The sequence below is a fragment of the Lepisosteus platostomus genome, chromosome 2 (genome assembly GCF_059453375.1).
Source record: "Lepisosteus platostomus isolate fLepPlt1 chromosome 2, fLepPlt1.hap1, whole genome shotgun sequence".
Classification (NCBI taxonomy): Eukaryota; Metazoa; Chordata; class Actinopteri; order Semionotiformes; family Lepisosteidae; genus Lepisosteus; species Lepisosteus platostomus.
The window spans coordinates 29,902,021-29,926,114 of record NC_142612.1 but is presented as its reverse complement, the minus strand read 5'-3'; the positions used below and the strand labels follow the sequence as shown (position 1 = coordinate 29,926,114).

Genomic DNA, 24,094 nt, shown 5'->3' with positions numbered 1-24,094 from the left:
CGATAACATGGCTGGGTAGCTTGTTCCATACTCCCACAACCCTTCATGTAAAAAAGTGCACTTCTCCTGACCTTAGATATGTCCTTCACTGTTGATCATGTCTTGTCAACGTCTTGGAGGATTCTGAATATTTGAATATAAGTCTTCTAAAATGCTCAGTTCTTTTAGCCTGTCAGCATAGGACATCTCATTAAGCCCAGGGATGTATCTGATTGCACTTCAGTGGACTGATTCCAAATCAAAAATATCTTGATTGTTATGTGTTGGCCACATACACAATATTCAAAATCCCTTCTTAATAGAGCCTTTTTCAATTTTAACATACCATCCCTTGAGATACATTATATGCTCTTTACTAAAGATTTGAATATCGTTTGCCTTTTATACCACATTGCCACATTCTCTAGAAGTTGTATATGTCACCATAACTAAGTCTAAGTCTTTTTTATACAATATGCACCTTCTTCAAGCTCAGTATATGCCACCCTATGTTTATACTTTTATGTTTCTTCTACCTGTATGTCACAGACTCTTAAATGAAGAGTGATTGTATCCCTCTTCTCTGAAATGCAGCTACCACAGCAACTGAAAAGGGCAAAATTGACTGCTCAGGTGGGGTGGATTCCAGAGTGCAAGATGACAGCAGAAAGAAAAATCTTTTTCAGAAGTAAAAATGACCATATGTTTCTGTGTATACAGTAATACCCATTTATATTATAAAGTACACATTACAAAGATATTCTTCCAAACATGCCAGCATGTACTCCATCCCTAGACATATAAATATAAAATAGGTCATAAGTTATGAAACTCAGTACTCAGTACGTAGTGCTGTCTCCAACTCGATACATCTCATACATTTTAAAAATCAAGCAAATTGTTCTTATTATGTAAACTGGTCTTTTCTGGTATAAACAGGCTAGGCTCATTTTAATTCAGTAAGATACATCTTGTTTGACTTGTTAAAGCAAAGTATTATTATTAAAACATTTACTGTTGAAAAAAAACACAAAATATTTTTGGAATACAAAGTGCAAATGTTTTTTTTTTAAACTTGAATCTTATTAGCCCCTACCAAAGAGTACTTCAAGGAGATTGTATAAATTCCTGAAGACCAAAAAAAGAAGCCCCAATCACTCTTTCAATCTCTGCGTGGAGCCCGGGAGAATAGAGAATAGGAGACACTTTTCTAAAAGAGCGCAAAGAGTGCATGGAATGAGTTAGCAATCCATGTTATTGCAGCTGATTCAGAGAAATACTCTTGAATTGCCTTTATGAAGTCCTGGGATTAATTACATGTTTCCTTGGAGCCGGACAAGCATTAACATGGAGACTAGCTTGCTATCATCCATATCTTTCTTGCGTTCAAAGAACAAGATAAGAGCCCAAGAGATGAAGAATGCTAACCCTTTTGGGCTGTTTTACCACCTTGTGCTTTTAATAATAATACAATTTTATTTAGAAGCACTTTTAAAAAAACTCAAAGGGCTTTTATCCCATCTTAGCCTGTTTTTAGAGAAAATGCTTGCCATTATATTACAAGAAATGAAAAGGGAAAGCTAAAATCTATTTGGAGCTACAAAGGACCCGTGGAAGGTTTCCATTTACATAAATGCCATTACTTCAAAATACTTTTTCCCAAAAAACAGTAATGTGATAGTACACACATTGTGGATCTCTTAAGAGAGTAATTTTAAACACCCCCCCCCCCCAAACCCGTGACCACGAATCACTGGTATTTGTACAGAATTAAAAAAAATAAAAGAAGACCACCAGATGTCACTGAAATATATTATAGTATACATTATTTTGTATCTTCTGGTAACAAAGTGTCAATATTTGCTTCAGGGAAAGTTGTTAAAACATTTTTGAATTAACTTTCACATTCATATTCATTTGACCATACAAAGGAAAATTAGTCCCAAAAACCCTAAAAGTAATAAATCGTGATGATGTGGCAATTGTACAGGTTTCATGAAACAAAAATTAAACAGGATCTTGGTCTTTGGAAACTTAAGTTAATGACTTGAAATGAAAAAAGCAAGATCTAACTGGAAACTTACGTTGGACAAATTCACTGGCTCCTGGTACTGGGAAAGGCGACCTATCGAAGGCAAGCCAAAGGATTTGTATGGATCCTGAAAGGAAGTTAAAATAAGAGGAAACATTAACTTTTAAATAAAACACAGGAAACAAGGTTAACTGCTGTTGCTAGAAGTTAAAGCCGTTGGCAAGGCTATTTTTTGCCCAATTATCCTTGGTTAACGGGATTAATTACTCAAACTTCTTTTTCTTTTCTTCCCCTACAACCAAATGGCCAATAAATTTACTGCTGCACTAAAAAGACTTAGAAAGGTTCCCCTAATTAGCATAACAAGTTACAAAATTATTACCGTCCTAAATTGCTCACAGAGAAAACAACATTAAAGCATACAGGATGTTGTCTGCAATTAAGGAGGGCAATTTAATTGAATAAAAATGTTGAAAGATGTTAAACATAAGCAAACCAAAGAAGAGGAGGGATCTTAAAACAAAGCCACTGACAGACTGCTGTAACTGAAATAATGAGCCGCACCTTTTCCTAACCAAAAAACGAGGATTGCTTGGAGAACCTAATGCCAGAGAAGACATTTTTATTTGGATTTTTTTTTTTACCTCAGCATAAACCCTGCTTTCAACGGCCCAGCCATTAATGGGAATATCAGTCTGCTTGTGTCGGAGTGCGTAACCCTTGGCAACTCGAATCATTTCTTGGACCAAATCCAGGCCTGTAATACATTCAGTGATAGGGTGTTCAACCTGCAAGGTTAAAGAAAATCATCAGTCATCGTGGAAACAAACACAAAGATGGGCATTCGGGACATTCTCTCATTGAAAAGGATCCGTCATTTAACTCCACATTTTACTGAACAGGGGTTCCCTTTGCCTTTCTCCCTCTCTGCATGATGTTCAAGAGTCTGCATCTTCAATGGCAAAGGAAAGCAAACATGTTTTCCTATTAAAATTTATGAAGCTATTAGGTCTTTCAATTAAGGCTAAGCCAGCACATGGTATTTATTCCCTCATAATATTTTCATACTACAAAAATCAACCAAGAGGGCTCATTAACCTAAAGCCCCGAAAATTGTTATTTTAAAAAACAAATTAAGTCACTGTATCAGTCTGAATAATTCAGAGAAAAAAAACAATAACCCACAAGCAAAGAGCACCGAATTGCTGTAAGGAACTGATTATCAGTCTCCATTGCCAAACATAACACTGCTAAATCTAGAGCAGAGCAGGCGATTTCCAGAGAACCAGTTCAGCCTAAATCTCACCCATTCGCCTGCTTTCACTAACCTGTCCTGACAAGTAACCAGATTAGCGTAATCTTACATCAGTGCAGAGGAGCAGAAATGAGCAGATGGATCCTTCAGTTTTTTCCCCCACAGACTTATCTGTGTAGTGCTTAGCATGCACAATAGCTGGGCTGGACCACTGCAATCAATGTAGTATCAGCAAATTGCCGCTAACAGCTTTGCATGATGCTGTTAAGGGAATACCCTGCTCTGTCTCCTCATTCAATACATCCCCGGTCTCTAATCACAAATAAGTACATCATAGCAGAAGAAAATAATCTGGGTAGTTGCTCAGTTTTTTAGGAGGATAAAGAATAATAAAAGAAATAAGAAATATTTATTTCATTATAGAAATAATCTAAGAAATAAAAAAATGTCAAATGAAATTAATATGGAAGTCATTACACAGCACACGGTGTAAAATGGGAAAGGGGAGTAAAGGTATAACGCACATATACAAACGCACATACACAATATCTGCACATACACACAAACATAAAAAGGACAGGGAATTAAATTCCAATTTCTAACACTTGTCACCTGCTATGCAAAACTGAGCTTGTCTTTTTACAGTTTCTCTAGTAAATATCACTAACTTTGCTAAACTGAACAGATGGTCCCGCTAATTAGCTCAGTTCATGTTGTAAGTTTGTTTATAAAGAGGAAAGGGGTTCCAGACATCTTGACACATTTTATTAACATATCATACCTTAAAGCAATTTGGCATGATACACAATGCTTTTACCTTTTAGCTGGGATAAAACAGAATCAACCAGAGTCAGAATCAAGCATTTGCTACGAGATGCACACTACACAAGTACATTTCTGATTCTGCAGGTTTTCTTTCACATGTATCTGTTACATTTCCGAAGCACTGCGCTGCCAAAGCACTGACATCCTTCAGCTGAAATATCCGATATAAACTGATCTCCTGCAGCTATGACAGCTTTGACTACTGTCTGGTCATGAAATTGACAGGATGATGTCACAAATAAAGCAGAACATTCTTCTCCCAATGGATTTCAAAGTGTGTTGTGTAACTGGTGGAGCTGGCCCAGCAGAACGCTTTGTCATATACATCATATTAGATACCACTGCTTGATCAATAGGCTGAATTTAGTTTTCAGGTAGCCTTTTTTTCCCATTTATTGCAAATTATTACTACCCAATCATTTTCTGACAAACATTTGGAATTTCTGACTTTCAATCAACTTGGTACTCAGCTAGGACCCTCACACCATTATTTGAAGAATTTTGACAATGTGTGTCTTCCTCTGAAATGCGCAGACGCCTTCTTTCACACCACCAGCCCCACAGTTCCCCGCAGCAGAGTTAGCGCTGAACAGAGAACAGACGGGATACTGGCTGCTCCTGTTGCAATATTCGAATTCTTCCAAATGAACAGTGAAACACGAACCAGACGGCACAAGTGGAAACTTTGTGAAAGTACATTCGAAACCGAGAACAGGTTGGCACTTCTTTACCCGAAGGGTTGTGTGAGAGCATGGAACAAGCTAACCAGCCATGTTGTCGTAACACCCTGACAGCCTGATTTCCTTTAATGAAAGGCTGGATAAGGTATTTGGATCGATTCACTACTGACAACCAAACAAGGAGGATCCCTTTTAACCACTGTTATGAAGCTGTCACCGCACTCCACAGTCATAACTATGAGCCTGCCTGAAGCTTAACCAGGCCACACAAGCTTGGCTAGCCAGTAGCACACAACTGGCTAATGACGTACTTGAGACTTTAACATGAAATACCCAGAAGACTGCCCATCACTTACTTGGACTTCTTACTTCCAGTGTATATGATCTATATATCATAATTCTGACACATACTGTACACTATATACATCAGAATAGGCATATTTTTGGCACCACTGAATAACAATTCAGAACTAAAAATGAGTTTAGAGAAACCCGTCTAAGCACTAGCAATGCACCTGCAAAAATACAACATACAATATGTACAGGAGCCTAATGAATGTGAGATTTTTTGGAAGGGGGCTTTGTTGTCTACAAAATAGTAACTAGTTCATAAATAGACTCCAGGGTGCAGAGGATTTGTTTTGCTGTATCATGCATATACATGATACAGCATTTTTAGATGGTAATCATATTTGTATATGTATTAGTTTAACTGAATGCACATTCTTACGACTTGTTTTTCAAAATGTATTATTTTGGCTTTGTCTCAAATAAGTAGAATCTCTTAGTTATTACTGGCATTTTAACACGATTCTCCTGGCTAAAGATGTAAAAAAATATACTTAATTCTTGGACCTTTTCTTCACTGTGTAACCAAACAGTTTAAAAAACAGAAATTAATTTACATTGATACACAAAGGCTATTCAACTCTTCAAGGAGATAACATTCCAGTAATAAAGTTAATTAAGTTTCATATTGTTTATAAACAATATTTAAAACATTCCCTGTTTTACTTAGTCTAAGGATGCAGTTAATAACTATCTCAGCAATCAGTGCTTCATTTGCATTCTTAGGTCTGGAAGTTGGTGACTTTGTGAAGGCTGCAGCAGATGATAATTCTATAATTATCAAATAGTCATACCCACAAGTAATCATTCACTATATTTAATATGCAGTGCAAGAAATTAGGTTAAATTTAAAGTAAAATGCTGTCACTTAATGACATGTATAACCCATATGGACGTACATATGCACACATTCAAACATAGCAATGTCTTCATGATTTCAATATATACTAAACAGCAATATAAGGGCACTTGCTTTTAAAAACTGCAATAAATTCCTGAGTGGCAGCAAATGATGGAAATATACAAATGGTGCTTCTAACCTTATTAAACATCAAGAAACTTCTCCCCAGAGCCAGTGTCCTCCTTGAAGGCTCCGGGAATGTATGTATTTCTGGCTTTATAATACCAGGACCCTAGAGCACTCTCTAAACGTGATGCAGAAACACTAACAGTTGATACCTGTTAGCAAACATTCTCTTTGTACACCGCTATGCAGCTGAGTTGACTGACAACAAACTGCTAGAGACTGGAGAGCTCCAGGACTCCCAGAAGTATACACATACAAGTCTCTATTATGTACAATTTCCCAAACAAGAGAACGGTGTGATGGAACAGCTGTAAAAAGATAAAATTCTCCTTGAGTCTGGTACAAATACAGCACATGTTGCCTGAGGAAATCTGAAATCTCAAGAAAGGCTACAAGAAGCTCCTAGAAGACAAGACAAGATGTGAATGCAAAGAGTAGGGAAAGACAATGGTGGGGTTTTTTGCACCGAATGAGGGCATTCGAGATCCTGGTGAAGGAAACTTCAAAGGCATAGATTTATTCCTAACCCCAAATACTCATATTAACCTGCTATAGTCTAAATGCATCAGAAGCCAGAGGAATCCAATCCTGCTCTAGGAGGGCTGGAGCGTCTACAGATTTGTATTTCAACTTTGGTCTTGTTGAGCTAAACATCAACAGACATTACGAGGCAAAGTGTCTTTATAATTTTGTAATCCAATGTATTTTTACAGGGTTCACATCATATTTTAATCTTTTCAAGGAAATAGGCCCTTTTTTTCTCAGAGTTGTCTGAAGAGTTGAAGTATAATTCTAACTTCAGTATCCTATTGAAACACAAATCCGTTGTGCAGGATTTAAAGGGTCAAAGACCCACATATACTATAAGAAACAGCTGTTGTGTATAAGAGTGTAATATATTTTTGTATGCACACAAAATATGAAAAGTAAGCTTTCTTCCAGAATTTGTGCTGATTATACTTATATTTGTGCTTTACAAAGAGGAACATAAAGCTCACCAGTATATAAATAAAGAGCCCATTTGTAAAAACTGTTCCTGAAGCTCACATTTCCAGGTGAAGAGCCAAAACCTAAGAGAAAAAGATCTTTGTATGTGCCCTGGCTCAAAAACACCTGTATCACTGTGCCAGGGTGGTGACGTTAACCTCCAAACAGCCTCCCCTGTTGAATACCTTGAGGATTTCCACATACAGTAGTTCGTTTTAAGAACCTATCACTGCAAAAATGCAGCAGACCTGAAACTGAATGATGACTTCTTTCAAATTGGGAAGACGTTAAGTTAATTAATGAGTAAAGTTCCAGATTTTGACAGGCTTAGTTACATTCCAAACCAAAATATCTGGGGGAAAAAGCAAAAGTCAATAAACCATCCTAAGGACAGAAAAGGAGAGGACAGCTGTCACTCTCCCTTGCTTTCACTTTGACAATGAAACAAAACCGTAGCAAACTAATGCCAAATTTAGCCAATTGGTTGCAACCAAATGATAGCAGCAGTTTGGGCCTGGTGTGGCCAAGATTTCCTTTTTTCATGTGCTTTACAGCAACTTGTTTATTCTAAGTACTACATCAGTAACTTCAAAGTGAAGGGCCGAGAATTCAGAATTGGGTTAAAAAGAAGAAACCCTCAAAACTAATCCAGCAGGCAAAAGCTCAATAACATCTGTGTTATCATCTCTGAGTTGCTGACGTTTAGTTTTAGCAAGCTCAACTATCTACTGCAAAAGCTCACCAATTTGTCTTTACTCTTCAGGTAGAGTACTGCCTACCCAATCATTAAAATTATACCAGGTTTCTTTGACATGTTTTCAGATACCATTTAGACTGGTTTTCGAGTTTTAGTCTTGTTTTTTCCCATCCTGAAATGTTCTGAAAGCTATATGAATACTTTGCACTGTTATTAATAGATAACATTTTTTCCAACAAAGTTACATTTTATTTCCTGTGTATGTAGTACCTGAGTGATAACATACCAAGAATCAAAAGTTTATTTGAGATATGAATTAGAACGTTATTATGATCAGTTTTGGGAAAAACGTAAGATGACAAAACAGTCACATATGCTTAGCCTGTCTTTTAGGTAATACCAAGAAACAAGTTACTGATATTAAATTTAAGATATATGGTTGTGAATAAAGAAACTTTGCGGAATTACCACATATTTCTCTTTTCTTTCAAGCAGAGTACTTTTTGAAACTCAAGAAAACACAATGTACCACTGCAATAAGTGAGATATTGTAGTAAAAAAATACATTTACTCTTGAAGATAATGTAATTTAGCCATTTATTGATTTGTAATGGTGTTGGAATCCTATCTGCCTTTAGACAAGGCAGCTGCTTCATAGATGAACTGTACGTCCCCTAGGAAAAACAAATTAAACCAAGAAGCCTTAAATAACACTTAAGAGACCAGGATTATTATTACTGTTCATTTACATTTTTAAAAATGTAAAAAAGTTATTAAAAAAATGTGCAAAATCAAAAGGAGAATATTGAAAACTAAACATGCATGTTCATGTAATAAGGTGTTTTTAGACTTGGCCTAGCCAGTCGGAACATCAAAGTTATGAAAGCTGCCTTAGTGTTGAACGTCAAAAACTGGGACTGAGAAATACCTGGAACAACAGAGGTTCAAAAACAATTAAAATGTGCTTAGAATGCTTAGAGTATGTGACCACCATAACAGCACTCAGCCATGAAAGCATTCAGGATAAGTACAGTAAGGAGTTCATGTGATCAATATGCCAAAATAGTCCTCCAGAGAAAGAGCTCCTATTGCTAGCTACTTTGCTTCATTTGTTTTTGCTATCCCCCTTAGTTATTTTTGCATCCGTTTGGATTTATAATCCATCTGAGAATGGGGGGACAGGAAAGAAAAATCTTACTCTTCTCCCACTTTTTCACCAAGTATGAAGAAACTGAAAGAGTCTGTTTTTCCTCAAGTGAATAAGATGACTGCCCAGTTGGAGCAGTCAGTGGAGCAGCAAGAGCAGTTTGTGAGAGCCGGGATGGGGACAGCGAGGTCATGGACTGCTGAAAAAGCCGGGGATTTGAACACTGAGATGGGACGTATTCCGCCATAGGCCTCATAACTGGGCTTTGTCAGAGCTGAACAATACAAATAATATAAGGCACCAACTACACACACAGCAAAGCCAGAAATTCAAACATAAGGTGGACCAGCTGGAAGATCACTCACAAAGAAATAATCTTCACCTGTTGGATTCCTGAAAAAAGTGATCTCTACATGGTTTCCAAGTATTGGCATGACAACACTTCTTCACGGAAAGAGTGCACAGGATGTATAGAGAGCACACGTTCGCAAGCCATGACAAGCCCCAGGTGTTTCTATTCAGTCTTCTCTAGTACAGAGATGGATATTCTTTTGTAAGAAAGCAGGCAATCCCCCATTATTCTCTCAGCTGGGGAAACTGCAATGCGTTTTCATCCCGACTGCAGTCCAGCAACGACCGAGCAGAGATTCACCTTTGCAGAAGAAGTCATTGTGCCAGGCTGGTGTCCAGTCATGTCTGCTGTATCCTGCAGTGTTTAATGTCCTCCATGCTGGTGGACATGGTCTGTTTGCATCGGTGCAGGAGACAGGGGAGGTAATCAAATCTGAATCAATTGCCGTGCCATCTCAGATGGAGTGAGGACTATATATATATACTATATTTATATATATACTATAATATATTTATATAATATATTTATATTCTCTGCTAAATATCCTTCTTATAACTATGCTTGTAAAACCGGACCTTTTGTCAACTTTTTTCTTTCTATTGCGTGCGGGATCCCATTGTTGAGACTGACTTGTGGTATCATGGGGTATGGCACCAATGCAAGCTTTTGTGCTTGTTTTGGTACTGTGGCCATTCCCATTGGGAACTGAGATCTGTTTCCATTGTGTCCTCAATGGAGTGCGGACTAAATATGTATATGTAGATATAGACAAAATCAGTACTTAAAAGAATGTTGACCCAATTATTAACTCTGAGTCTTCTCAAAAATTATATTTCTGTCATTATATTGATACAAAGGGGTATACTGACAGATCCATAATCATAAATATCATAAAACTACACAAGACAAACATATACAGTGGATATAAAAAGTCTACACACCCTTATTGAAATTGCAGATATTTTTGTGATACAAAGCCAGAAATCAAGATACATCAAGATCAGACGTTGTTCCATTTTTAATGTGACCTTGCAAAACAAAATTCAAGAGAAAAACAAATTGATAATTATTAGGAAAAATAATTTAAATTAAAAAACCTACAACCCCCTGGATGCATAAGCATGCACACCCCTCCAACTAATACTTTGTGGAAGCACCTTTTGCATTCATTACAGCAGTAATGTATGTAGACATTTTATATCCACTGTAAGTTTTTCTTCTTGTTTATACAATATAAACAGGCAACAGATTCAGATTATTTGTATGCAGTTTTAGTCAAATCTCTGGATCTACCAGGATCCATCTCTCGCAGAGGCAGATATACTGTAGGCACCTGCATCTCTGCCCGAGATAAAGAAGGAAGCTCAGGAAAAGGCAAAGATCACATTACCAAGCATTAATAGCTTCCCTCCTCAATTGGACACAAATCAGTTCACAGTCTGCTCAAAATGATCATTTCAGCCACTGAAAAAGTTTCTATTCAGATTGATATTAATACTGTTTTTATACCGCTTACATTGAAAAAAACACAATGATCCTGAACACTGAGCTATTGTCCCATTTCTTTGCTTTATTCAGATGCCAAGTGGTAAGGTACAATCATGCCAGCAGGAGGTATGCATGACCAAAACAGTACACCACGGCAGATAGACTATATTACAGTCCATCTTGTGTCTGATAATGTCTGTCACATCCTCCACAGCATAAATTGGGCTAAAGACATATCCTCCATTCACACTATTCCTTCAACAGACATTTTTGACTTATGACTATCTCAAATGGGAATGTTTACAGCCATTTCAAGACAACATGGATTAAATGTTTATGTAATTTTTAAGATAATTCTATTAAGATCAGTGTGGCCTATAGTGATCAGTGGGAAGGGCATTTAAAAGCAAGAACTGAGGCCTTGTGGGCATGTGGAACAAGCTTCTTATTGAAGCAAACACTCTAGCTTCTTTCAAGAAACAGCTCAATGAGTTCCTTGGGTCAATTAACTACTATCTAACAAATGAACTAGATGGGTCAAATGACATCCTTTCGTTTGTAACCATTCTTATGTTCTTATCCTTCAACAGTTTTCTCTTTCTAATGCACTTTCTAGGGGCCCCCACTTTCGACTGTTATTTCTCGTCTTTTGAACTACGAGCTCAAGTCATCAGTCAATCAACTATTTTCATCCCTGTTTCGTTCAGCAGTGAATGCTCTGTATTGATGATATATTGTTAATTTTAAATGACGTCTCTCAATCCCTGCCTCATCTTAGAATATCCATGCGCTGTCAGGGTATAAAATAAATTGGTCCAAGTCTGTAGTATCTTTAAATTCTATGCTGCAAAAACACCAGCCTACCTCCAACGGCACCACTGATCAAGCACTTCAGATACATTTGATATGGAGATTAAATCACTGTTAAATGCTATCACAATAAAAATCTTTAATAACATTTTTTTTAATTAAAACAATTATTTATGCTCATTATCTTCAAGTTCACATATCCATAATTAAAATTAATGCTCTTCCTCATTCAAATTCTCTCTCTCACCCCCAAATAGGGTTATATTGTTATGCAAGAATTTCTGAAATAAATATGAAAGGAGAAGCAAGCACATATTAAACTCTCCGTTCAGCCGTGTGAAAGATCTTCAGGGACTATAGCTTTTTGCCTAGCTATAATTTTATTTCCATTCCTATGTGTTGTGATTGTTATCTATTCAGTTTAATTTGACACTACTGTATCACGGCATCCACTTAAAAGACAATGTGTTCTCTATATATAGACACCAAATTTCTTCTGGTGTTCTCCTTAGATATTGTGTTAAGGCCTCATAACTATTAATTATGACTTGACATTTGGTGGACTCAAAAAATCTCACACAACATGGCACTCTTCCTCTGCTATAGATGGTCACTTAAAAGTTGAAAGGGGAACTCATATTTTAGCAGCTCTTTTTAATGCCTTCATTCATTCCAGGATTTAGTCTTTATAAGAATATAACAATTAAGGTTACAAGAAAGATTACAAATGAGTGAAGGCCATTCAGCTAAAGTTGTTTGGCTTCTAGCAGTCAATTGATCAGTCGCCTTCCGTTCTTGAAAGCAGTTGCTTCATGGAAGCTGTTTCTTGAAAGAAGTCAGGGTAACAACTCATGACATCATGGCTGAAAATCTTGTTCTAGACTTTGACAAGCCTTTGCACAAAGAAGAGCATGTTCTTGCGTTTAAATACACTAATAATGTCAATTCAGTTCCCAAAAATTCTAATCATTGAATGATTCACCTGAATTTTATTTACAGAATGTAACTGGGCCATGCTGTATATGTGAGAATTTAAAATGAAAATTGTTCAAAACAGGGTAGGTAATGAGTATAAATATTCTTATAGGCCATTTTGTATATTTCAGTTTTTGAAAGAAAGGAAGAGCTTAGTTTCTTATTAATTCATCAGACAATACGGTTCTTGGTAAAGGCTGAGAGAACATAACAGACAACCATGATGTATTTTCTTCTTCTATCAAGGGATTTTTTTAGCAATACTTAATTCTGACAATGTATCTGTTCATGGGCATTCTCAATCATATTAGAAAAGAGTGGCTTCAAATTCAGGTTACCTGCTGAATCTGGAAGTCTAGTTAATTCTTCATATTATAATGCAGTGCCTTCATAAAAATATATTCTTTTGTTCTTTCTAATTTTGGATTCTGAAATGCTTGAAAACAAGACAATTGCAATGTAATATTTTTCACGACAGAGTGGATGTCTCTAAATATCACTCTTATCTTATTAAAAAGGTTTAAGGCATGATTAAATAGCATTCATGATTTCCAGTGGCTTGTGCCTGACCTCTAGAGAATATGGATTGAAGTCAAGAATTCTTTTTTCAGTTTTTCCACACGCAGAACTGTTAACAGCTCAAGCAACATAAAGCCAGTATAATCTTCAAATCTTGTAAAACTACAAAGGGAGCTTTTCCACCTATAATTCACCAATAAGAGAAAATGCAGGAATACTAATTGCAGAAGTACTATCTTGTTTCTTGGTATAGGAGTTATTCAAATATGTGTTTTTCAAACATTCAATCTGTGTGAACTATATTGTCAAGACCCACAATGAAATAATACAGAATATTATTATACATATATAAGAATATAATGAAATATACAGAATATACATCATCATGTAGGTCCTGACAAATTACACCAAAGCTGGCTTCACTTTGCTGGACATAATAGCATTTGCAATGGAGGTACTGTTGGCTTTGAAGCTAAATCAACACATCTGAAAATGGAGTCTCTCCTCTGTGATGGAAATCATTACGCAAAACAGTGTAACAAGCCCGTTTGTCCCCACAAAGAGGTTATTACAAGATGATTTGTAAACTGTCATGCAGCTGTCAAAATATTCACTTATCTGATCTGCCACAGACCGGTGGAGGTCTGGAGCCCTATGTAATACCTTATTAAACAGCTCACATTTCCATCACTGCTTCCAGAAAATCACACGAACCAAGAAGGAATTAGGCTCCTGTACGCATTATATGCATAGGAAGATCATGAGTTCCAGTATTAGCTTTGAGGGTTGGTGTGGGATGTAAAATCAGCCCAAAGGCATGGCCTGCATCCAGATTTACACTGCATAAGTGAGAAAGAGGAGGGGGGTAAGAGAGGGGGATGTGCAATTACACTACTCCCTTTCCAAGGGAGAGGAAAACTGAAAAATGATTGCATATTCTTAGCTCCTATTAGCTGCATGGCTTACAGCACATCAGAAGTGGGCTCTCGCACCCCCCCTGTTGCTCCCCTTTCTCGCCTACTGTGTCCCTTTCCCCAACGCAGGGTCTTCTCATAAGAAAAATACTCTGTTCTTCCACACCAACGCAGGGTAATGGAAAAGATCACTCAGAAAACCCTGTCCAACTTTAATTCCAATATTTTAAATACCTAACACATCTCTAAACGATATGCAGTGAAGTTTCAAGAATTCACTCAACCAAATGCAATGCCAACGCTGTTTTATCTGTGACCTTCAAGTTATGGCACTTGATATAGTACAAAAAACTGCTTAACTGTTTAGTGATGCTTATACTTAACTGCAATGATCAGCTACACATTCTTAACTTTAATGTGCTGGTTTATGAATCTTTCCAAATTCTTTATGGCTGTTATTATATTTCAAAAGTATTTTAATGGAAGAAAATAAATATCAATGCATTACTGATTTTCACAAAGACCTACATTGAAGAGAGGACCCTGTAGTTGTGTTTCTTGTTGGTTTACATGTATATACAGTAATTAAGCAAATGAAAGAAGAAATGCTGTAAAAGAAAGTAAACTATTCAAGCATCAAGATCAGTCGAGTGTTTCATATTTCAATTATGACCACATATATTGCGTCATAAGATGGTCCCACCATCGCTCCTCAACAGACACAAAAAATATCAAAAGACAAAAAAGATTGTGAGGATCAAGGGCATCCAGAACAAAAAATCGTTTTCCCCGCAAAAATTACCCTTTTCTCAGGTTACACTCTGCCAAATTACTGTAGGCAGGTAACCTTTCTCAAATACAATATCTAATTGAACCTTTGCTGTCTATGGGTCAGCAATCACATTTTCAGTTTTGAAGTCACCACTTAAGGTTAAGGAGTTTGGCAAAACATTACAATTTTAAGTGTAAACTGGCAGCCAATTCTTTAAGCTTGCCTTTCAATGACCCCCAAGGGTTGGTTTCTAAATGTGTGTTAATAATCTCTGCAACGAAAACATTCCATGCAAATCTGTAAATCCTACTTGGTTTTGATGTAAAGAAAAAAATAAAACCAAAACTAAAAGGATGAACTGCTGTTTTCAAAATATTTTGAGAACTGTTCCGTGTTTTTACTGCTGACATCAACATAAATTTCACGAGTGTCGCCAGCGTGGCTCAGCGTGTGCTCTGCACTGTGAAAACTAAAAAGGAAATTTTGGTTGCCAAGTGGGAAAAATATCAAAGCTCTGTGGTCAGCCACACACTGGGGGCAGACCTCTGACGCACTTCGCCGTGGGCCTCCCGCAAGGTCTCCAGGTCACTGTGGCAAAGGCTACGACACGGAACTCTAACAAGGGCGCCCCTGTGTTCTGCAGAACCCTCTCTGCCCGTACCTGAAGGCGGGTGTTCATTTCCAAAAAGTAGAAACATCTCTGGGAGTCCACCAGGAATTCTACGGTACCGGCAGAGGAGTACTTCACCGCCCTTGCCAAAGAAACCGCCTGCTCTCCCATGGCACGGCGAGTCTCGGGGTCGAGGAAAGTGCTGAGAAACCACAGAGAAAACAAGGGCAACTGAATGGAAACAGGCTGTGAAGCCAACAAAATGAACCACCATGGTCTCAATTACTGGTCTCTGAGTGCATCCTACTTTCTGTTCCTGAGGAGTGGAGAAAATGTCTAATAGACCTTCTTATGCTCCAATGAATAACACTCACATCATCCATCTCAATATGTTGTATTTAAAATGTTGCTGAAGTACGGAACAATTTACCCTTTCTGATAAAGGCAATACTCTGGCTTCTTTCAAACGACATCTGGATGAGATCCTTGAATTACTTAACAACTAACTACTAAGAGGGCTAGATGCCAAAGGGCCTCCTTATGTCCGTGAACTTTCTTGTGTTCTTATATATCAACACATTCTACCAAGTTGACAATGTCCTTAAAGTATACTGATGTTTCTGTGTCTAAGCAAGAGATACATCACGTTAGCAGAGCTTGAGCTGCAATTTATTTGTGTTTTTGCCATAATTACCCAAATATAAGCCACACCCACACATTTGGACTGCGGATATTAAAAAAAAGAACTTATACTAAGCACAAGATACCTTTCTAAAAAGAAGTGGTTAAGATGCAAAAACAAACTTTCGGCTTTAAATGCAGGGAAATGGAGAGGAATTTAAAAAAACAAAATGCAAGTTACACAGCAGCCTCCCTTGTGGATGAAATGAAGGGAAGGAGTTCCAGATGAGAATAAAGCAAACTGACATCCAACGTCACCTAGCCTAAAGCAAAATTATTAGGACAACACCACAATGATAAACCCCACTCCCCTCTCATGAAGTGCATTATCCAGGCAATGGAAGTTCTCAATTCTTGAATTTTCATGTTAAGCTGTGTCGCTGCCTCTAGGGCTTTAAACTTTATCTTATCTGTTGTGACCGCGAATCCACTCCAACCTTCCTTTCAGCCTGATGACTCCCATGCCGTTCAGCACACAGGATCACCTCCTTCTTGAGCGCAAAAAGCTACCGTGATCTCTTGTTCATTTTGATTAACTAAAAATGAACAGAAATGTTTTATCACTCAATTCCAACAACACACCGGAACCAAACAAATTGTCATCCCATTACAGCGCTCACAAAACGTTCAGCACTGTTCAGCACTCCGGTGGGAAATATGTCAACAACCAGATCAACTTTCCAGATTTTTTCTTGCATTCAAATATAAGCAGCAGGCCAATTGTACCACCCTGAAGTTTGGAAAAAAGTGTGGCTTGTATTCGGGTAAATATACATTTTTTTAGAATATACAAAAGCAGTTTGATAGAGTCTACAAACCGATGGAAACAATGCACATAAAATTAAAAGAGCATCTGGAAAAGAATATTTTATGATGCTTGTTTGTTCTTTTTTGCCTCCACATTCAACTGGTGCCACCAAAGGAGGAGCTACCTAATGTCAAACAGGGTGAAAAGGAAATGAATGTGCTCCTGGAGAAGTCTGAACCAAGACAGGATATATGGCGATAATACATTATGATGGGTTCCCGAAACACGTTTTGTAATGAAAAAGAAGACAGAATTGCCTCTTTAAGACTAGCGACAGAAATGAGGGCTTACTCAGTGTCATGGGTTACCGTTAATGCAACGTCAGGGAGTTCTGATCAGTCAAAATGTTTTTTTTTGTTTCAGAGGGAGAACAGAGGTGGCCCACCATATCTGAAGCTGGAAATGCTTTCCAGTTCAGAACCTCCCACAAGAGATGAACAAAAGGTTTGCTGGCATGCTCTTCCATGTCAGTGCACATGTTCTACTCTCCTCTGAGCAGAGCAGGTGCGAGTGAGACCAAAAGCATTTTGGGATTGTTTTTTTTTCCTTTGCCCTCTGTTTCCATGAATTTCAGAAAAGAAGGCACACCATCACACACAACACCACTTTAATTCTTGTTTCTTTCAGAAGACAGGTGAAAAGATGCTACAGCTGTCAAGCATCAATGGGTCAGTTACACTGGAGTGCACAGATTTAATTGGGAAAGTCTTCCAAATGCACAGTTTTTAAGAAGTGATTCTAACTCGTAAAGGACATAAGAGCATAAGAAAGGTTACAAACAAGAGGAGGCCATTCAGTCCATCTAGCCCGTTGAGTAGTTAGCTGCTAATTGAGACAAGGTTCTCATCCAGCTATGTCTTGAAAGAAACAAAGGTATCAGATTCAATAACATGGCTGTATAGCTTATTCCATAACACACAACCCTTTAGGTAAAGATGCTTCCATGTTTTTGATTTATATGCAATCCATGTAGGTATTTCCACTTCTGTCCTCTAGTTTGTGTTTCCCTGTTTATTTTGAAGAAGTCCAATAGGTTGAAGATGTCAGTACCTTTGAGGATTTTGAATACTTGAATCAGGTCACTTCATAATCCCTTTAATGTTCAAGATTAAAACGGTTTAGCTCCTTCAGCCCGTCAGTGTAGGACATTCTCTTGAGCCCTGGAATGTAACTGGTTTCTCTTCTCTGGACCGATTCCAGAGCAGCATCTATTTCAAAACATGGCAACCTAAATTCTAAACAATTTTCTAAATGAGGTATTATTGGTATATTGTACAGTTTTAACATAACATCCGTTGATGGAAACTCCACACCTTTAACTATATATTCTAACTTTTAGTTTTTCTTTTTTATTGCTTCCCGTCATTGTTCGGAAGATGAAAATTGTCAACATAAACACCTCAATCTTCCTTATAAGTAGCCTCTTCATACTCTATGTAATGTACTTGTTTACATTAAACAGCACCAGTCAGGTGTTTGCATAGACTCAAATTTTATCTAAATCTTTCTTAATTGAATTTGTTGCTTCTAGTTTTTCTGAATTCTCCATTTTTTTTGTTATCATCTGCAAACCTGACAAGTTTATTAACTTTACTACACTCAAGATCATCGATATCAATTAGGAAAAGCAGTGCTCCTAGTACAAATCCCTGTGGTATTAACACATTTGTGCGCTGAGACCTTATCTGTACCTTATCTTGTATTTTGTATCCCCAAATGCCTACCTAGCCTAATAAAAATTTAAGTACACCACATTTCCAACTACTTTGTTGCTGCTGGTTCAGAGAACTCTTCAAAAGTTACTTTCCTAAATCCTTGTGGACTATCCCCTTAGACCTACGGACGTTTGATTTGATTTGGCAGTTTAGTACATTTCTTATTCTGAGGCAACGGAAAGCATCTGCAGTCTTACCTAGGTGCCTCTTCCACCACTTTCTGGTTTCTCCTCTGGATGGAGCACTCTCGTTCATTCAACCAGAGCGCATTGCCCTGCTTGTCAGCAAGAACCTTGAAAAACAAGGCATGCAAAGATGGCGTCAGTTACTTGCTGTATGTTCAAAAGAAGACAGAAAAAATTATTTGAGAGGATTGGACTTCAAAGATCTTAAGATCCAATTTAATCTCACCGCTTAACATCAAGTGTCCAGGTGCCCTTTCAAGCACTGGACATTTCTGAGAATTTTTTTAAAAGAGCAGGTAAAAAGGATTAACTCAGAGACCATCAAAATAAAGCTGTGAAACACTGACCGCAGGGATTTTTTCATTTATTCCCTTCAGACATGTTTTGTGCATTATAATAAACCTGAAAGGATTAATGAAGGGATCAACTAAACAGTTTAACAATATTTCATATAAAAATAAACATTAAAACATTGCATGTCCATGATATTCTAAAAGTTAGGGTCAACAGCTCTGGCTCATAAAAGGCAATGAACACTAATAAAAGAAATGACACAAGGAACTGGACCTCAATCAAACCACTAGAAGTATAAAGCATAGCATACAGAATCAACATGCCTAAACCCTCATATTATGATGCTCAGTAAGGACCTAAAGTAATACTTAGGCAAATGATAACATTTTAACATACATCCAAGAAGGAAATCTACTTGACTACCAAGAGTATCCATCATGGAAAGGAAAACAACCTTGTTCCCTCAAAATCTTTTAGCCCTGGGCTCAATTCCTGAGCGAGGAACCTTCTGTGTGGTGTTTTCCATGCGCTCCCCATGCACACCGTGATATTATCAGATATACACGGGTTTTGTCCATGGGCTTTTGTTTCATTTCATCATCCAAAGACATGGTGGTAAAGCAATCTGGCGCCTCTAAATTATCCTTGTGCACCTGTGCCAGAGTGAGTGTGAGAGTGTGTCCAGCAGTGGACTGGTCTCTCCTCCCGTTCAGATGAGTGTCCAGGATAAGCTCCAGTCTGCCACAACCTTCACCAGGAATAAATCGCTTTCTGATAATGGATTGATGGATAGACGATCTTTCATATTGATTGGCAATTGACTTGACTTCACCTTATCACAGATCCTGCAGTGAAACCACAAGACGACAGCACATAACCATGGTTTCCATTTCCTCTCCAAGAGAGGTCTGTCAGGGGGACACAGTCAGGAGTCTGCAGCAAGCCTCACTTCAGAAGCTGTCTTCAGGTCAGGTAACAGCCAGGACCTTGTGGCTCCTCAGTACATCTGATAATCTCACGTACCATCACTAACATTACAGGCCAGCTCTCCTCTGTTATACTGGGTTTAGTAGCATCGCTACCCTGCTCATGTCTGCAAGGCTGCGGAAGGTATCTTTTAAATGGCTTGAACTTTCCCCATAAATATTAAAGGACACAAAACGCCAAAGGCGTTATTTTTTATTTTTAATCTAAATGCTTCATTGTTTCTTAAAAACATTGTCAGTGAGTTGCCAGCTTAAAGAGATGTATTCAAGACCAAATATAAAAAATCCAGTTCGGCAAAGACTGATATGAGATAAGATCACTTTACTGGCCATATACAATTTCTTGTTTTAGGAATTTGTCTCTTTGCATACCCCAACTTGCTCTCCATGAGACACTGACAGGGAGAGAAGTTTGGGGTTAGAGTGCAGGGTCAGCCATTTATACGGCGCCCCTGGAGCACTAGGGGTAAAGGGCCTTGCTCAGGGGCCCATCAGAATAGGATTCCTCTGCCGGCCTTGAGGTTCAAACCGGCAACCTTGCAGCTACAGGCGCAGATCCTTAGCCGGTGGCTCTGATATGGACATCCTGTACACGCCAAGCGTTCCAAATGTAAAAAAATCAATTGTACTTACATTGTAAATGATGGACTATGCAGACTATGGCACATGAAATGTAAATGTTTAGAATAGAATGCTTCAATGAAAGCCATGCTATGAGTAATCTTAACTCTCAGGGACAGTATGTCAATATATTTTTAATCTGAAAGACTGAAAGGTCTACAAATAGGCCTCAAGGTTCTCCCACCTAACTCCCTTGGTGCTTGGCTGTTGAATTCTCTGATCAAGGAAATCAATCAGACTGCTTTTCAAGAGTTGCCTAGATGGCACCCAGTGCATCACACTTGTATCACCCTTGTTAAAATGAGGGGGAGAAAACATCATCACCCAAATCAATTGTTATGAGTGAATAGACTAGACTAAAATGTCATGAGAAGCATGAGAAGAACATTTTAAGGTAATGAAGAAATTTCTCAATATATCTGGCACTTTAGCCAGACCATGTACTGACTTACTTGTATTTCTATGTGTCGAGGGTTATCAATAAACTTCTCAATCAACAGCCGGTCATCTCCGAAACTTGAAGCTGCTTCTTGGGAAGAAAAGCGAAAACCTTCCCTGCAAGCACAGACAGAACAATCATTTTTGAATACTGAACAGCAGAAACGTGCTTAGCTAAACAGAACTGGTGTGTGTGTATATACATATATATTGTTATTGTTGTATATTGTTGCTATTTCTCTGGGCTTGTCTTTATTTTTGAAAGAAGTAGATAGAGGACAAGAAAAGAACTCAACACCTCAAGGTATCACACACTTTATGTGGATCATGATCACTGTTGGGGGGGGGTTCTAAACTCATCTTTTTTCTGGAGAAGATGAAGGGGTGCTCCTAGTTAATTCTTCATCATGATATTTTGACTCATTTTTAATTATACGGCATGCAACTCATTGTAAATTCATATATAACCATATAAGTGTTTTTGCACATACTTCAGATCACCTCACCTTCAAAATGTGTGGTCACCTAAACAGCCTCAATTTCTAAAACTTCCCAGTACCATAATTATCCTTCAGAATTACATGCCTGAATACAGAGGAAACAAAAGTTGTATGAGAGCCATAGCCAAAACCCCAATAACAACTATTAGGCTGCAAGGAACAGACCTCAATTTGAGTCACTATGTAAAGCCGTCAAACAACTAGGGATTAAAACCTACACCATAAGTGAGGAGCAGCAGCGTTTCTGTTATATCCCTGAGCAAGGTACTTCACTGATTTCTCCAGTAATTGTCCTGTTGTATAAATGGGCATGTCTAAAGTTATTGCAAATGAAAGTTTGTTCTAAACTGACTTATCTGGGTAACTAAAGGATTAAAAACAACAGGCATGTACTTATTAGGCATTCTTTTATAGTAGTTCCACTAGATTCCTCAGATTGGTTTTTCTGGATTAACACAATTTTACACACTGAAGCGTATGCTAAATAAAAATCCCCACTCTTCAATCCTTCTTCATAAATCAATATGCTTAATTAATTAATCTATACATCACAACAATGCATAACGCAGGTCTCGACAGGCATTTATATAAATAAAAATAGCAAGCCCATATTTTGCACCCTGATGCAAAAGAACACATACTACAATAAGGAATAAAAGAGGCAGAATTCAGCCTCATTTTATATTACTTCTGGTCTGGTCTTCTTTTGTGATCAAAAGACATCGAGTCATTAAGATGAAAAACTTAATGAAACAATGCACCGTATTATCATCACTATGTCTACAACAGAGCTACTGACCACAAGATACCATTATTAAATGTTAGTTTTTAGAATATTTCCAACAAACATACTTGTTTAGAGAAAAAAGCAAAACATCCAGGGCTTTTTGTATTGATGTATTGTGTAAAAGGCAGAATTTTGCAATGTAGAAATGTATGCACTAAAAATACCTAGCTGAGCAAATGTTTATATTCTGTTACTAAATATACATTTAAGGAGCTCAGCAAGGAAGGATCATTACTTCTCTCATTCTTGCTATCCCCTTGGAACACATTCCCACTCCTCTCTGAGAAAAAAAAATGTTAATTCACATCCCAGTACACAGAGAAGTGTGAATTTGTAAACTACACCATGGAAAAAAATTGAGCTTTTTAATTTCCATGACCTCATGCACTTTTGGAAATTACAGAGAACATTTCAAAATTATGTAATTATTAATTTATTGGACAAAATTTCTGATGGGGTCAATACCCCTCCCTATTATCAAATAACAGCCAGTCTTTACTTAAACTGAATTGTTTATGAACGTCCTTTACTTATTTGCTTTATTTTCCACAGATGAAGAATGATACTTTTGCGCTAGATTTTAGTAAGAATACTTGTTTGCTTTTACTGATAAATGCTGTAGTGGTTCACTCACATAACAATAAAATGAAAACCAGTTAAGCACAGAACCTGGATATTGAAATGTCGTTTTAGGCCTCTTTTAACTTATACACAGCTGAACAAGCCTCAATAAGAACACTGCAAATGCATGCAGATCCCAGTCATATTAAAATGAGCAGACTTTTCCTAAAGTTGTTGTTTTGCCAGAGACTGATAAGAGCTGTCTAGAGCAGGAATGAAGACGGCTACAGTATGTATGGCAGCCTTTTCTTGCTCACCAATAGAGGATGTTGCAGTCAGTTACCAAGGAGGCTGAATTCTACTCTTCTAAGGAGCTGCAATGTTTTTTAAATATGACTGGACCCTTCACACATGTGTGTATCGATTTATGCATGTGCATAAGTACATAAAGAGATGCTATCACTCCCATCCAGCCCCATGGCCTTGTGAATGCAGATGGGAGCCTTCTCTTCACAGGCTTTCATGAGCTGCAATGGCAGCTGACAATAGCTATCATTTGGGTATCAGCCCACCAACTCCGAGAAGACATCAGAAAGTGGTGAAGGGAGAATGGGTCAGCTTGAAAAAAAAAAAAGGGGGTCCTCAGCTGCATCCTTTGTCCACCGGCTCTAACTCAGCACCACTCCACTGGCCCAGTGAAGTCTCCCTTTAATTAGCTGCTTGGGTACGCTGTTTGTTTTGACATAGCAGGAAAGGGAACTTGACCATGACTAACAGAGAACCCTTCAGTGAACACCAGCACAAAAAAACGATACATTCTCCTTTTATGCGTTTTGTTGTTTTTTTTTCCGTTGTTCGTTAAGTTTGCTATGAAAAAATCCAATTAGGTTAATTTGAAACAGCCACAGTGTGAGTACTTTATCCATTCAGACTACAGATAACTAACCTAATTAAGACTAGCCTCCTCTCTTAAGCTCTTTTGAATTTGCAAATTAAAAATGTAGCTCAAGATTAGATTGGATTAGATAGCAAATGCAAATGGGAGCACTTTGTCTTTAAATGCCACTAAATTGTTTTCTGCTCCTTCACCACCCAGTTTTC

The 24,094-nt window shown here is 37.7% G+C and overlaps 1 protein-coding gene across 5 annotated transcripts in view; it reads right to left on the bottom strand.

Moving 5' to 3' along the window:
• The window catches only part of pcca (propionyl-CoA carboxylase subunit alpha), a 189,861-nt gene that overhangs the window by 99,907 nt on the left and 65,860 nt on the right, over positions 1 to 24,094 (bottom strand). For all 5 annotated transcript variants that reach the window (XM_088604503.1, XM_088604512.1, XM_088604486.1 and 2 more), the window contains 5 exons: positions 21,160 to 21,262; positions 18,819 to 18,913; positions 15,469 to 15,619; positions 2,656 to 2,799; positions 2,064 to 2,138 (listed from right to left, as the gene is read on the bottom strand). In XM_088604503.1, coding sequence (XP_088460629.1) covers positions 2,064 to 2,138; positions 2,656 to 2,799; positions 15,469 to 15,619; positions 18,819 to 18,913; positions 21,160 to 21,262 — 568 coding nt within the window. The remainder of the gene's footprint in view (positions 1 to 2,063; positions 2,139 to 2,655; positions 2,800 to 15,468; positions 15,620 to 18,818; positions 18,914 to 21,159; positions 21,263 to 24,094) is intronic.